General features: G+C 38.0%; 2 protein-coding genes across 2 annotated transcripts; both read left to right on the top strand.

Moving 5' to 3' along the window:
- Positions 1-854: 854 nt before the first annotated feature.
- Positions 855-6,000, top strand: LOC139663970 (serine protease FAM111A-like). Its single transcript, XM_071542773.1, has 5 exons — positions 855-990; positions 2,623-2,742; positions 3,076-3,138; positions 3,642-4,323; positions 4,357-6,000. The coding sequence occupies exons 2-5, from the start codon at positions 2,680-2,682 to the stop codon at positions 5,517-5,519; spliced, it is 1,971 nt and encodes a 656-aa protein (XP_071398874.1). The 5' UTR covers positions 855-990; positions 2,623-2,679; the 3' UTR covers positions 5,520-6,000.
- Positions 6,001-7,084: 1,084 nt separating this feature from the next.
- LOC139663971 (DNA-directed RNA polymerase III subunit RPC9-like) lies at positions 7,085-11,108 on the top strand. Its single transcript, XM_071542774.1, has 6 exons — positions 7,085-7,116; positions 7,319-7,355; positions 7,470-7,568; positions 7,818-7,912; positions 8,774-8,831; positions 10,083-11,108. Exons 1-6 carry the CDS (start codon positions 7,109-7,111, stop codon positions 10,209-10,211), a joined length of 426 nt encoding a protein of 141 aa, XP_071398875.1. The 5' UTR covers positions 7,085-7,108; the 3' UTR covers positions 10,212-11,108.
- The last annotated feature ends 761 nt before the right edge of the window (positions 11,109-11,869 follow it).

The following is an 11,869-nucleotide window of genomic DNA, read 5'->3' on the forward strand; positions in this document are numbered from 1 at the left end:
CCTCCTATAACATATTTGTTTGTCATGGGCCAGCAAACGTGTTCTGTAGGCTCAATTCATGAACAAGATTGCAATCTTGGCATGGCTGCATAAATTCACAATACAGCCTTGTAAGTAAAGAATAGTAGTAGTTAAGTATTATTTGCATTTTTGCACTGTCTCTATAGTTTTATAGTAGGTTATGCGCATTACCTTAACCTCTTCTTTTTTATTATCTTCCTTTAGCCTATTGTTTTCCTTGGTAAGATACTGTTCTGCCAGTTGCTGCTGTGGCAGCTGAATTTCCACAAGGGGATTAGCCTAATAAAGTGCTGTCTTGTCTTGTCTTGTCTTGTCTTGTCTTGTCTTGTCTTGTCTTGTCTTATCTTATCTTATCTTAATAACGATCATCACACAAGGTATGACGAGGTTTGTTCCGCCGGCAATGGCACTAGCATTTTATACAGGAAATGCAATGTTCTAGTTGTAAATCTAAAATTCCAATGTGCTAGCTACTTACCGGGCGATAAGGTAGAAAATGTCAGGCACCGGGAATGACACCTCCATTAGAATATTCATAAGGACAATCAGTTCCGACTGTTGACAGTTTTGCGATAGGCTATATCTAGCCAAGTCATTTTGACCTAGCCCCTCCATATAACTTATTTTATTCTTTTTCATTATTTGATCAGTAGTTTTCGCGTTTTACAATGTCAAATTTGGCATCCCGTTAGCTTCAATTGGGGGGGACAACTGTACAGCTGCAGCCTGGAGCACCTCCAAATGGGCGGGGCCACACCTCCACTCGTTGGTTTCCCCACGGTGACCACGCCCACACGTCGATGAAGAAGCCACACCAACATCCGTAATCAAAGGTAACCTACAGTTTGTCCTATACTTTGTTATATTGTGGGTGGGGAAACCTGTAGGCCACATCTGAATTACATACTAGGTTAAGCCTGAAAATACAACTACCTACACCGTGGACAAATCGGGGCTGAAGCTGAAACGGTAAGTCCCATTTTCAATTCGCTGGACTAGAATAAAAACGTGGAATTGTCAGTTGGAGCAGGAACCGATAAACTTTGGATAAATAAAAAAATGTCTATATTAGCTAATTTAGGACAATACCAAATATATGAGTATATTATAGTATAGCCTATATATAGTACTGATGCCTATGAAGGTATTTATGTTGCAAAACCCGAGAGCCTGTAGACTCAATGTGAGAATTTGTAGAATATGGTGTGAGAACTTGTAAAATAGATGTGAATGTTTACATTTTCACTCCAAAAATATTCACGCATCCGTGTTCAAATTCCATCATACACTGGAATTCCCTAAAATATATATTGTATTCTTAGCCTATATCAAAATCTAATTACTTTTACTTCCTGGAAAATGGAAAATCTTTAGTGGTGACACTTATGGCAAACATAACAATTCCAACCACTAAAACAGAGTTTTGAACAATCCCGCGGCTCCCATTAAATAAAGCTACCTTTGTCCCTAACTGATATCCCATTGGTTTACACTTTTGAATGATCCCTCCCTTCATTATGTCCCAACCCAATATCCTGTTTCAACAGGAAATACATCACATTAAGGAAGCAAGATGCTCTCAAAATGCTGTTACATTGTCACTTTAATTTATTGTGGGGCCAGCTTTGAGGTCAGATAAAATTGAAATAATGTTATAACCATGTTGTGTTTTCAATGTCTCCTTCCATTGGATGATTATTCTTCAGAAATGTCTGATTTTCTCTGCCTGTTCTTTATTTTCCATTCTTTCAGGCACTGTAGGCTACTTCTGTTAGTTTGATTTTAAAAGTCAGCACGGTATGCTCTTCCCATCTATTCCATTCACTTGTAGTGCATATCATTAGATTTAAAAAAAAATTCTAGTACTGTGCCCTACGTGTCCCATATATGCCCTCTTCAAAAGGTGGATGATGCCAGTTACAAGGTTTGCACAAGGCCCTTGAAGTCCTTTAAGTGCTTAAATTTAGGGGTCCAAAATAAGTCCTTTCCTTCTTTGTGATTGATGGCTTAAAATGATTGGTGTCTTGCCAAATATTATTGGAGTCCTACAGTAGCAAATTTAACTAATTTTATTTAAGCAATATCACACTCAAGGTCGTGTTGTTATACTGTATATCAGTGTGACCTTGAGTGTAATGTTGCTTTTATACAACAGTTCTTTAAACAAACTATTTATCAAGTAATGGTAATTTGAGACAACAGATTATGATTGTCTTTTATCCGTCTCCGCCAAGAAAAATAGTTCTCTCAGGATTCCACTACACATAAACTATTTATATTAGAACACCTGTAATGCGGAGTGATACATACAGTAAAACGTCCCAGTGCTGTTATACTGTATATCAGCACTCATGGAATGCCTCAAGTTGCTTTCACCTCTCAGTCAACCAAAAGTTAAACTAGCCTCTAGTTCTTTCTTTGTCAAAAATTGGTAGTGCAGTGCAGTGCACTACAGTGACCTCATTTTCTTATGGGGCCATTTTTGTAATTTCATCTAGGAACCCATAACATGGCCTCATATATGAAAAGACAGATAAAATGTATACATTTTATCTGGCAAAGTCAGCAGCCTATAATCCATTTTCATTGTCTTTACCATAGAGATACATCACCTATTGTCAGCATTATTGACCATCAGCTGTGATTATCACCCTCAAAATGAAGAAGAAAAAAGATGAAGAAAAGAAGGTGAAGACAACCACAATCGACCACTATTTTAAGGTACAATTTTTCTCTCATACGAAACATATTTTTCTTTAGTTATGTCAATCAGCAGTATCATATAGATATATATCATATAGACTTTTCAGTTTATTTAAATTAACGCAATTTGGAATTAATTTTCCCTACAACCACAATATCTTGACATGTGAGAGCACTGATTGATATGGGTTTGGCAATTTCAACTAGCTGTGTGACTCTTTACTAGCAAAATAGCAAAAATGAATGACAAAATGTCAAAGGTCTTGTGCACGCATTTTCTATTACATCTCTATTCATCACATTTCTATTCAGAAGTTCATTCACTCATTTCTATTCACATTTCTACTCCAGAAAAAGACAGACAACCAGCATGGAGAAAGCAGTCAGTCTCTCCATTCACAAACTCATGCAAAGGTTTGTCATATTTTATTGTATAGCAATGTTAGTAAACGAAAGTTATAGATACAATATAATACACAAAAAAAGCCATTTTTCTTAAGCATTTAGGATTCAACTGCTTGTTTTTTGTTTGTTAGTTTCTTTTTAATTCATCATTTTCAATCATTTCTTTTAGGAATACAGAATAAATGTTAGTGTCTTTCACCTACTTTCTTTTTCATGTAAGTTTTTATGTATTGTTCAAATAATAATAAAAATAATAATAATTGGCAGCAGCTTCTCACTGAGCATACATAGCAGGACATTTTTAATATAGATTCCATTATTAGGACTACAAAAGGGCAAATCTTTCACCAATTTTTGAAAGTTTGTGCCAATATGTTTTCATTTGAATTTGGCCTCATTTTGGGGATTGGATGAAGAAGGTGGTCAAATTATAGTGTGGTATTACTGTAAGAGAGATTTAATAAAATGTGTTGTATTGGAATTAAATGTGACTGTCTGTTTTCCATTGTCAGGAAGAAGAGGGGCATCAAACCCATTCCTTTAAATGGCGCTGGGGTGACAAGAAGCCCATAAACATTACCTGTAAAAAAGCAGTGACTGTCGAGGAATCACTGCGGACAAGCCCAAATTTTCAAAAAATTGCACAAAAGAACAACAACAAAGAGCTTGTTATCACAAAAGATAGGAAAGCTATCAGTACACACTTCCCATGCTGTTTAATTGAGCAAGGAGAACTTCTTACAGTTATGTTCATAAAACCTGCAAATAGATCTAAAAATCGAGTTAGGGTAGCTGCTCAACCCCAAAGAAAATCGTCATCTGACAAGCTAGTAACATTCCATGTAGCAACAAAGGGAGGTAAAAACATAGTGAAGATCATCATGAGCAACACGGCACTGAAAAAAGAAGTTGAGGAAATTACTGTGTATGCATACAAAGGGGAAACAGTGAAGCAAGCTCTGAAAAGAGATGATCGTATAAACAAAATCATATTAAAAAAAAACTGTGAGCTGTCTGAGCTAAGCACTGAAGTCAACACTGAAATGTCCAATCCTGTTGATGATCTTGGTGGTAAAAGTTTCAAGATAATTTTGGTTGATAATTCTTGTCAACCAGATAGTCAGCCAGGTAGTCTTGATGATGCTGACATGTTACTAAATGAATCTCAGAGATCTGTCTCTGATGAAAACCAAGGTCCTCCACAGCAGTCGACAGCAAGTGAGTCAGTGAACACCCAGACAACAGAGGAGAGACCAATGCCAAACAGTAGTATGACTCCAGAAACGTCACCTTTTCATCAAATACCAAATTCTGAAAAGATGCTGAATCACCTACGTTCACGGTTTAAAGACTCGGTTAAGCAAATGAAAACTCAACAGAAAGTCTCTAAGCTTTCAGATGTCCAAAACCTCTTCCGTGTAGAGTATGGAAAGAATACTCAGACTTGCTTGGAAGTGAAAAGAGTTAAGAGACTGATGGACCTCAGTAAATCTGTTTGTCAGGTGAGAATAAATGGGAGGGCAGAAGGAAGTGGCTTTCTCCTATTTGACAAGTTTGTCCTCACAAATGGCCATGTAGTTGAAAACATTTATGACCAAGAAAGAGGGCAACTTAGGGGGAACGTGACTGTCATTTTCTCTTTTGAAAGTCTAGAGGAGACTGACTCATGTGGGACAGTGCAAGTGAAAACTGAGGTTGCTGCCTTTGAGTACCATACCGATGTTCCAGGATATCGGTGTGACTGGGCTTTGTTGGAGCTTTGTCCTGACCAGGCTTTGCCTGATGGATTGCTAAAACACTTTGGATTCGTTCGTCCAAGCGGTGGAATTTGCATCATTGGGCATCCTTGGGGTGGTGTGAAACAGATAGATCCATGCTTCATTATTCCACCTGATCACCGCAAACAGGCTGTAGAGAAGCATAGAGAAGAAAATAAAGAGTGCATTCAGCTTGTTACTGACGCATTCTTTAATAGCAGACAGGTCCTGAGTTATGACACATGTTTTTATTTCTGGTCATCTGGCTCACCTGTCTTTGATGAGTACTGCAACGTTGTTGCAATGCATACGGGGGGTTATGGCTACCATAATGTGCAAGGCCAGACCCAGCATACCATAGAGTATGCCCAACCCTTGTCACTCATCATTGAACAAATCATCCTCAAAATAGTGGAAACAGGAAGATTTGATGTACTGAGGGAATTCCTCTCTTGTGAGTATCCAGAACACCAAGAAGTGATGGAGAATTTGAAGAAAATAGTTGATGGCAGGAATCTCACAGCATTTAAAAATGCAGCTGACAACTTGGAGGTACAAAATGACGAGAGATTGAAGACATTCTTTGAATTCTTCTCACAGAGAGAGGAACCTGCCCCCATGGATATTAATTAACTGTGCCCAGAGAGAGTGACAGAGCGAACTGCTGACAAAGAATGCAGTGAGCAGTAACAGGGATTATGTTTATTCATTTTAAACTATATTTTTGTTGTTAAAGACCTACTACATGCAGAGATAGTGGAAGATAGATGTGATACAAAATGTATTGTATTCACTATTTTTATGTAATCATATTTAGTTGTAGGTAGGCAATTGTAAAAAATGTGACATGTTTTCTCTATACTCATATTTTAATCATATGCTTGTATCTACATGCTCATTTTTGTTGATATTTTGTTGTCATTTTGGTTCAGTAACTGATATGATCCATACATGAAAAATGTGCTCTACGGTTCTTTTCTTGTCTCACACCAAATAAAACCCTCCCCACCATCGCCTTATTACATTTGAACAAACTTTGTGCTATTTAAATGATGTTACTCTGTAGTAAGCAATTAATAATGATGATTAACTGGTATTCAATAAAGCAAATCTTTACAGTATTTGGTTTTTGTTTGATTTTGTATGTTGTTTGTATTTTTTGCTCTCATCAAAAACATAAATGTACATAAGCATGAGTTTCTAATAAATTTTTAGAGGTGAAGCTGAAACTAAAGAATTTCTCTTTTCTGTTTTGGTTGTGTTTAAAAGTTGATCAGTTTAGTTAGTCTGATATCACTATACAACAGAACTTATACTTGGCTAGTAATTAGTGTGCATGTCAAAGTAAACTGCCAAATTTGTTATGCATGCTTATTTAGAAACCAATAAACAATAAAAATCAAAACAAAAGTCAAGTCCTGAACAATATGTTAATCCCTGATAAAATTTTAAGTTCACCAACAATTGTGTAGTGGATAATAATAATGAAATCAAATCTATCCAACAAAGGTACAAACACAAAAAAAATTACATCGTGACGGTATGAAATAAAATTTGCTCATCAGATGATCCCAAGATGGCATAGCAGAGGTGAGCAGAAGTGTTAATCGGGATGAAGGGGTGAGCAGAAATCAAACAGGTTGTGAAGTCTATTTGTGGCATAAAACATACAAACTATTGGAGCAGCATTAAATTTGTTCAACATATAAGAAAAGGAATTTCAGACATCCTTGGACATTTTACATTCAAAAATGGACATCCACGAAGGCAATTGTGTTACAAACCCTCCATCACATCAAAAATCATGACATATATCGGACTTGGGGGTCTGTGTCCCTCTTGGAGAGCTGCAGTGCCAGCGCCCTGATGAGGATGAGGATGAAGATGAGGATGAGGATGAGGATGAAGAGTCCAGTGAAAAAACATCTAACATGAGAAACAGGTTCAAACAGAGACAAACAAGGCTTCTCTTCTCAACGACTCCCTCAAGAAAGCCAAATCTTTGCCAAGGAAAGAGCTAAGTACCTACTACTGCAACCACTGCCCTAACATCAGTAAAGACTCAAACTTTTACTGAAATTCATAGTCAGGTTTTGCTGACTGAACTGCTGAATGCTAGTGAATAGTTTCTCTCCAGTGACGCTGGCGGAACCAATGACCTGGTCCACATTTTCTACACGGACACTTGTGTGACGGACCAAAGTGGAGCAGCAGCAGGCGAAATGGAAGTGTAAGAATTTCACCTAATTTGTGCTTCAAATTTTGTTACATTTTAATGATCTATCGGGAAATGTATAGTGTTTATTACAACTATTAACAACAACATTACGGTTAGCGGTACCACAGCGCTTCCGGGTCCATCACTTTAACGTTTAAACTTGACGTCACGTCATCCATATAAACAAACTGTTTCTCATTTGTTTACTTCTCAGGAAAAATGCAAATGCCGCTATGCTCAGTAACTACGAGGTAACGTCTTGTGTTTTTTTTTTAAATCTCGTATCTCTTTAGCTTTTTGCCCTGTCCAGTCTTTGATTAAAATAATATTGTGTCACTCAGTGTTTTTCTGTCTGTTTCTCTCAGGTGTTCAAACTCCTGACCGACCTGAAGGAGCAGAGGAAGGACAGCGGGAAGAACAAGCACAGCACCGGGCAGCAGAACCTCAACACCATCATGTACGAGGTCTGGGACACATCCTCTCCTTCTCTTCTCTGACTTAAACAGAGTCAACTTTGCTCGAGTCCCAAGTCTGTCTCGAGTCTTGAAAGCACAAGCCTCGAATCAAGTCCCAAGTCTAAATGTAGAAGTTAAGTCAGAACAAATCAAGAGTCCAGTATCAATTTAATATCTTAAAGAAAACAAAATATGTAGGACTTTTCAATGTAATATCGTTTTAATGGGATAAAAAGTCTGCCTCTGCATTCCACACAGACGCTGAAGCACCTGTCGAAGACGCCCTGCAGCCGACAGAGTCCAGAGATAGTCAAGGAATTCCTCACCACCATGATGCCTCACAAACTCACAAAGTGAGGAGATCTTCTTCTTCGCCTTCCTCTTCCTCTTCTTCTTCTTTTTCTCCTCCACCACCAACTTTTACAAAATAATAGCATCCTTAAATTCTACTTATAAATCCTGTTTGTTGTAAGAATTTGAAAATGCTAGTATGTATGGTATTCCCAGAACTGTGGAAAAAAGTTATATCATATTTTTCACACAATTCTGGGAATAGAGCTAAACTTTTTTTTTTTTTTGTAAAAAAGCACCCGCCTTATCCACCTAAATCACAAAGTGGGGCTGCAACTGAGAAGAGCGTCCCATCCCCACTAATTGAGACCCTGTATTTTTCCCCTATTTTGCCCAATAGAGCTAAACAAGGCACAACCACATATGTGGTGTTCTTAATTCCTTTTTAAATTACAATGTTTGGTCTACAATATAGGCTCAGGAGTTGAGGTTACCTTCAGCGTTTAAGAAGACTGTCCACCATTTGTAAAGTTAAGAAGATATTTAGGATAAAATTTACAATGTTTTTGTTTTTTTTCCAATAATTTGATTCTCTTCTTATATTTCTTTTTAAATAAGAAAAAAGTTACGAAAGTTCTTAAGATACTTTTTAGTGAATTCATATTTTCTTAAATTTCTTCCTAAGTTTGAAGTTAAGATAAAATAAGGCATTTAAGAAGAAATTTCCTCTTGAGAATATTTCATGAATCCGGCCCCAGCAGGACTTCTTGTAGTCAGAAGAAAATAACATGTTCCACACTTTCTGTTTGTTGACAATAATCAAGTGAGAGAGATCTGACAAAGTCTCATACACACTGTTTTCTGTCAAATATACACACAAAGATAACACAATCTTTTTTCTTTTTTCCCCCCAATTTCATCAGGGCAGAAAAGCTACAGCTGCTGAACCACCGGCCACAGACAGCAGTGGAGATCCAGCTAGTGAGTGTTTTTCCATCACTGTCATTCATTGTTATCATTATACTTGTTATCTCACTGTTCCACATCTCATTCAGTATGTGTGAGTACATTTCCGTGGTGGCTCTATGAATTGTACCAGTTGACCCAGAGTGTCACATAATTTATTTGCTCATACCTGAGACTTAGTGATTAATCTGTAATTTATTTTTCCATTAGTTACAACTTGTAAGATTGGTCTGCTCTGTGCTATTGTTTGACCAATTGAATGTGATAAACCATTCCAAACAAAAGGTAAACGAGACCTCTGGTAGCCCATACAACCTGTATTGGTGGGGTTTTACCTTGTTTTGCATTGCCACTGTGGGCTGTACATGGCTCCATTGATTCCATGATCTCAGAAACCAGTCATCATTCAAAATAGGGAAATTTGAATGAACAGGGAAATGAATGTCAAAGCCACTCACTGATGTGGTGTCTGAAACATTGAAGCTACGTTACTAATGCTGTCAAAGAAATGCAACTCACACTGGAACATGGACATGTAAAGCTGTTCCTCCCAGGCCATGTAGCATTGGGGGCTTGTAGACACCTAATCCATCATCAAGACCAGGATCAGAGTTTTAGGAGAGGGTCTTAAAGCTGCACTTAACATTTTTTATAAAAAAAAAATGCACCTGCCTTATCCACCTAAATCACAAAGTGGGGCTGCAACAGAGAAGAGCGTCCCATCCCCACTAATTGAGACCCTGTACTTTTCCCCTGTTTGCCCAAATGAAAAACAGCAGTGAGCAGCACTCTGTCCAGAGAAAACTGGACTCACCAGTGTTAGATCTTTTGCCTCTTTCTTCCCTTCTTTCTCCTCTGATATAAAGCATCACAGACCAGCTGGGTTGGTAAAGATGAGCATACTGTACAGTTTACTGACGTTATGTTACAGGATTTCTGGGTATTGAACTTCAGACTTTTCAAACAGTTACCTCTTGCTGCCATTTGAATCGGCCAATGTGCAAAGTTGCCTAGTGCAGCTTTAAAATAATGCACTTATGCTGTTTACTGAAAAAAAAATCTAAACAAAATGTGCACCAAATTTGGGTTTGAGCAATCTGTGTCAAAGTAATAATCTGGTTGTTCATCCTCTAGAGAAAAATGTTTGACTGCTGACCAATTTACAGATAAATATCTTTAACACAGTCACAGGTTCTTTAGTGTTCTAAGCTTTGCGACACCAGATACTGGATCCCTAGTTCATTTAGCATTTCTGTCTGTGTTCAGATGGTAGAGGAGAGTGAGGAGCGGCTGTCAGAGGAGCAGATTGAGGAGCTCATCCAGACGGTCGCAGACATCCTCCCTGGTGACCCAGAGCAAGAAAACGGCAGCTTCAGCAGACGCAGAGATGGTTGAAGCCACTGACCAGTCGTGACACAGAAACGGACCCGACCAGCTCTGTCTAGGGCCAAAGACTCCTTTAAGTCGAGGGTGGAGAACTGGAGTGGGGGTCAAACATATGAACGGATGCGTTGCTTTTACTTGTGCCATGTTGCATTACTGTTTGAGTTGAACCAAATGCTTTCAGGACGGATGATAAATGGCTGCCTGGCAGTGGCTGCAGATGGGAACTATGACTTTGAAAGAAAGCAATGGATGGATAGACCTCATTACCTCTGGACCTCTGGATTACATAATTTCTTCTCTCCATGAAATGAACATTAAGGTGATTAAATTCAATGAATGGAGGAAGATCAAAAGATTATTTCAGTTGTGTTCATCAAAATCTACAGGACATCATAAACCAGTGAGAAGTAAAAAAAGGAGTTTGGAGCTGTAATAGGTTTATGCCAATACAGTTAAGCAACATTAAGCTGTCCATGCAAGTGCTAATTTCAGTTTCATAATTTCAACATGACTGCTTGTGACTCAGACTGGACCTGAGTTGCATAGTTTGATTTTTGCATAGACTAGAGATTAAAGAAGCCTGTTTGAAGTTGATTAACTGTGCCTGTATGTGTACCTACATCCAGTTTCAGAAGCATAAGTTTTGGGATGGGGAACCACAATTGCTCTTTTTTGGGTTTAAAAAAGCAATGTCAGCTTTTAATGCGGTTTATTTTTGGTTTCTGTGTTAATGTTAGTTTGTCAGTTTCAGCCAGTGTAGATAGAAATAACGGTTTTTGCTGCTGTATGATTTCACAACCTGTACATTTAGTCAGTCGTACAATTAAATCTGCGTCCACTTGGTACCACACTACCAGAAGGTTAGATGGTATTATTAGGGTGGATATGTAATGACAGAGAGGAACCAAGAGGTGGTAGTTGTCTCACATTCATTGCTACAGGTGACACATTTTCCTCCTGTGAGAAAATAAACAAAAATGCTGGAATGTGTCTGCTACTGCTGGATACTACAGTGAGATGGCAGGCAGAGTAATTTACACAACAACATTTATTTTCGATAAGGCTACAGGCTTCCCAAATGTTAGTCTAAATGGTGTTAAGTGTTAAAAAAGAGCATATAAAGTAGGAACTACTGGTTTATAGGTTTACTGTAGCTGGTGTTAAATCAGACCTGTGCTTTCAGAATCAGAGATGGCGATGTTGCGTTCAGCTGCACCAAGGAGAAAAGAAAACTCTCCTTCAATGCACCTCTGCATTCTCCAGGCCATTGTGCTTTAAATGCAACAGAAAGACAGAAAAGCACTGATGCCTCTAACGCACTGTGGCAATAAATAAATAATAAACATACATCCACCGTGTTAGACCATCATGAAGTGGACATGGAGTAGCTCACAAACCTATAATAAGAAATACTTGAAAAACCCTAACCCTCTGGTAAATAGACTAGTGCTTATTACATTATTGGTAGTTAATAGTAATTAGCTTCTTTGGATTCGGGCTAAATCCTGACAAACAGCTTGAAATATCATCGCACTCCATTAAATTTAATTCAACATAAACCATTTTTCACAGTGGTCAGGCCTGTATGACCACTCAGGTCTTACACAGGATACAAAACTAATGACAAATAGGCTGCAGATGATTCACAGGATCAACTCAAAGTTTCA

Source organism: Centroberyx affinis, unplaced genomic scaffold (assembly GCF_046629955.1).
Source record: "Centroberyx affinis isolate AG114_WGS23_722 - 3 ecotype Tasmania unplaced genomic scaffold, CSIRO-AGI_Caff_v1 ptg004178l_1, whole genome shotgun sequence".
In the NCBI taxonomy this organism is placed as follows: domain Eukaryota; kingdom Metazoa; phylum Chordata; class Actinopteri; order Beryciformes; family Berycidae; genus Centroberyx; species Centroberyx affinis.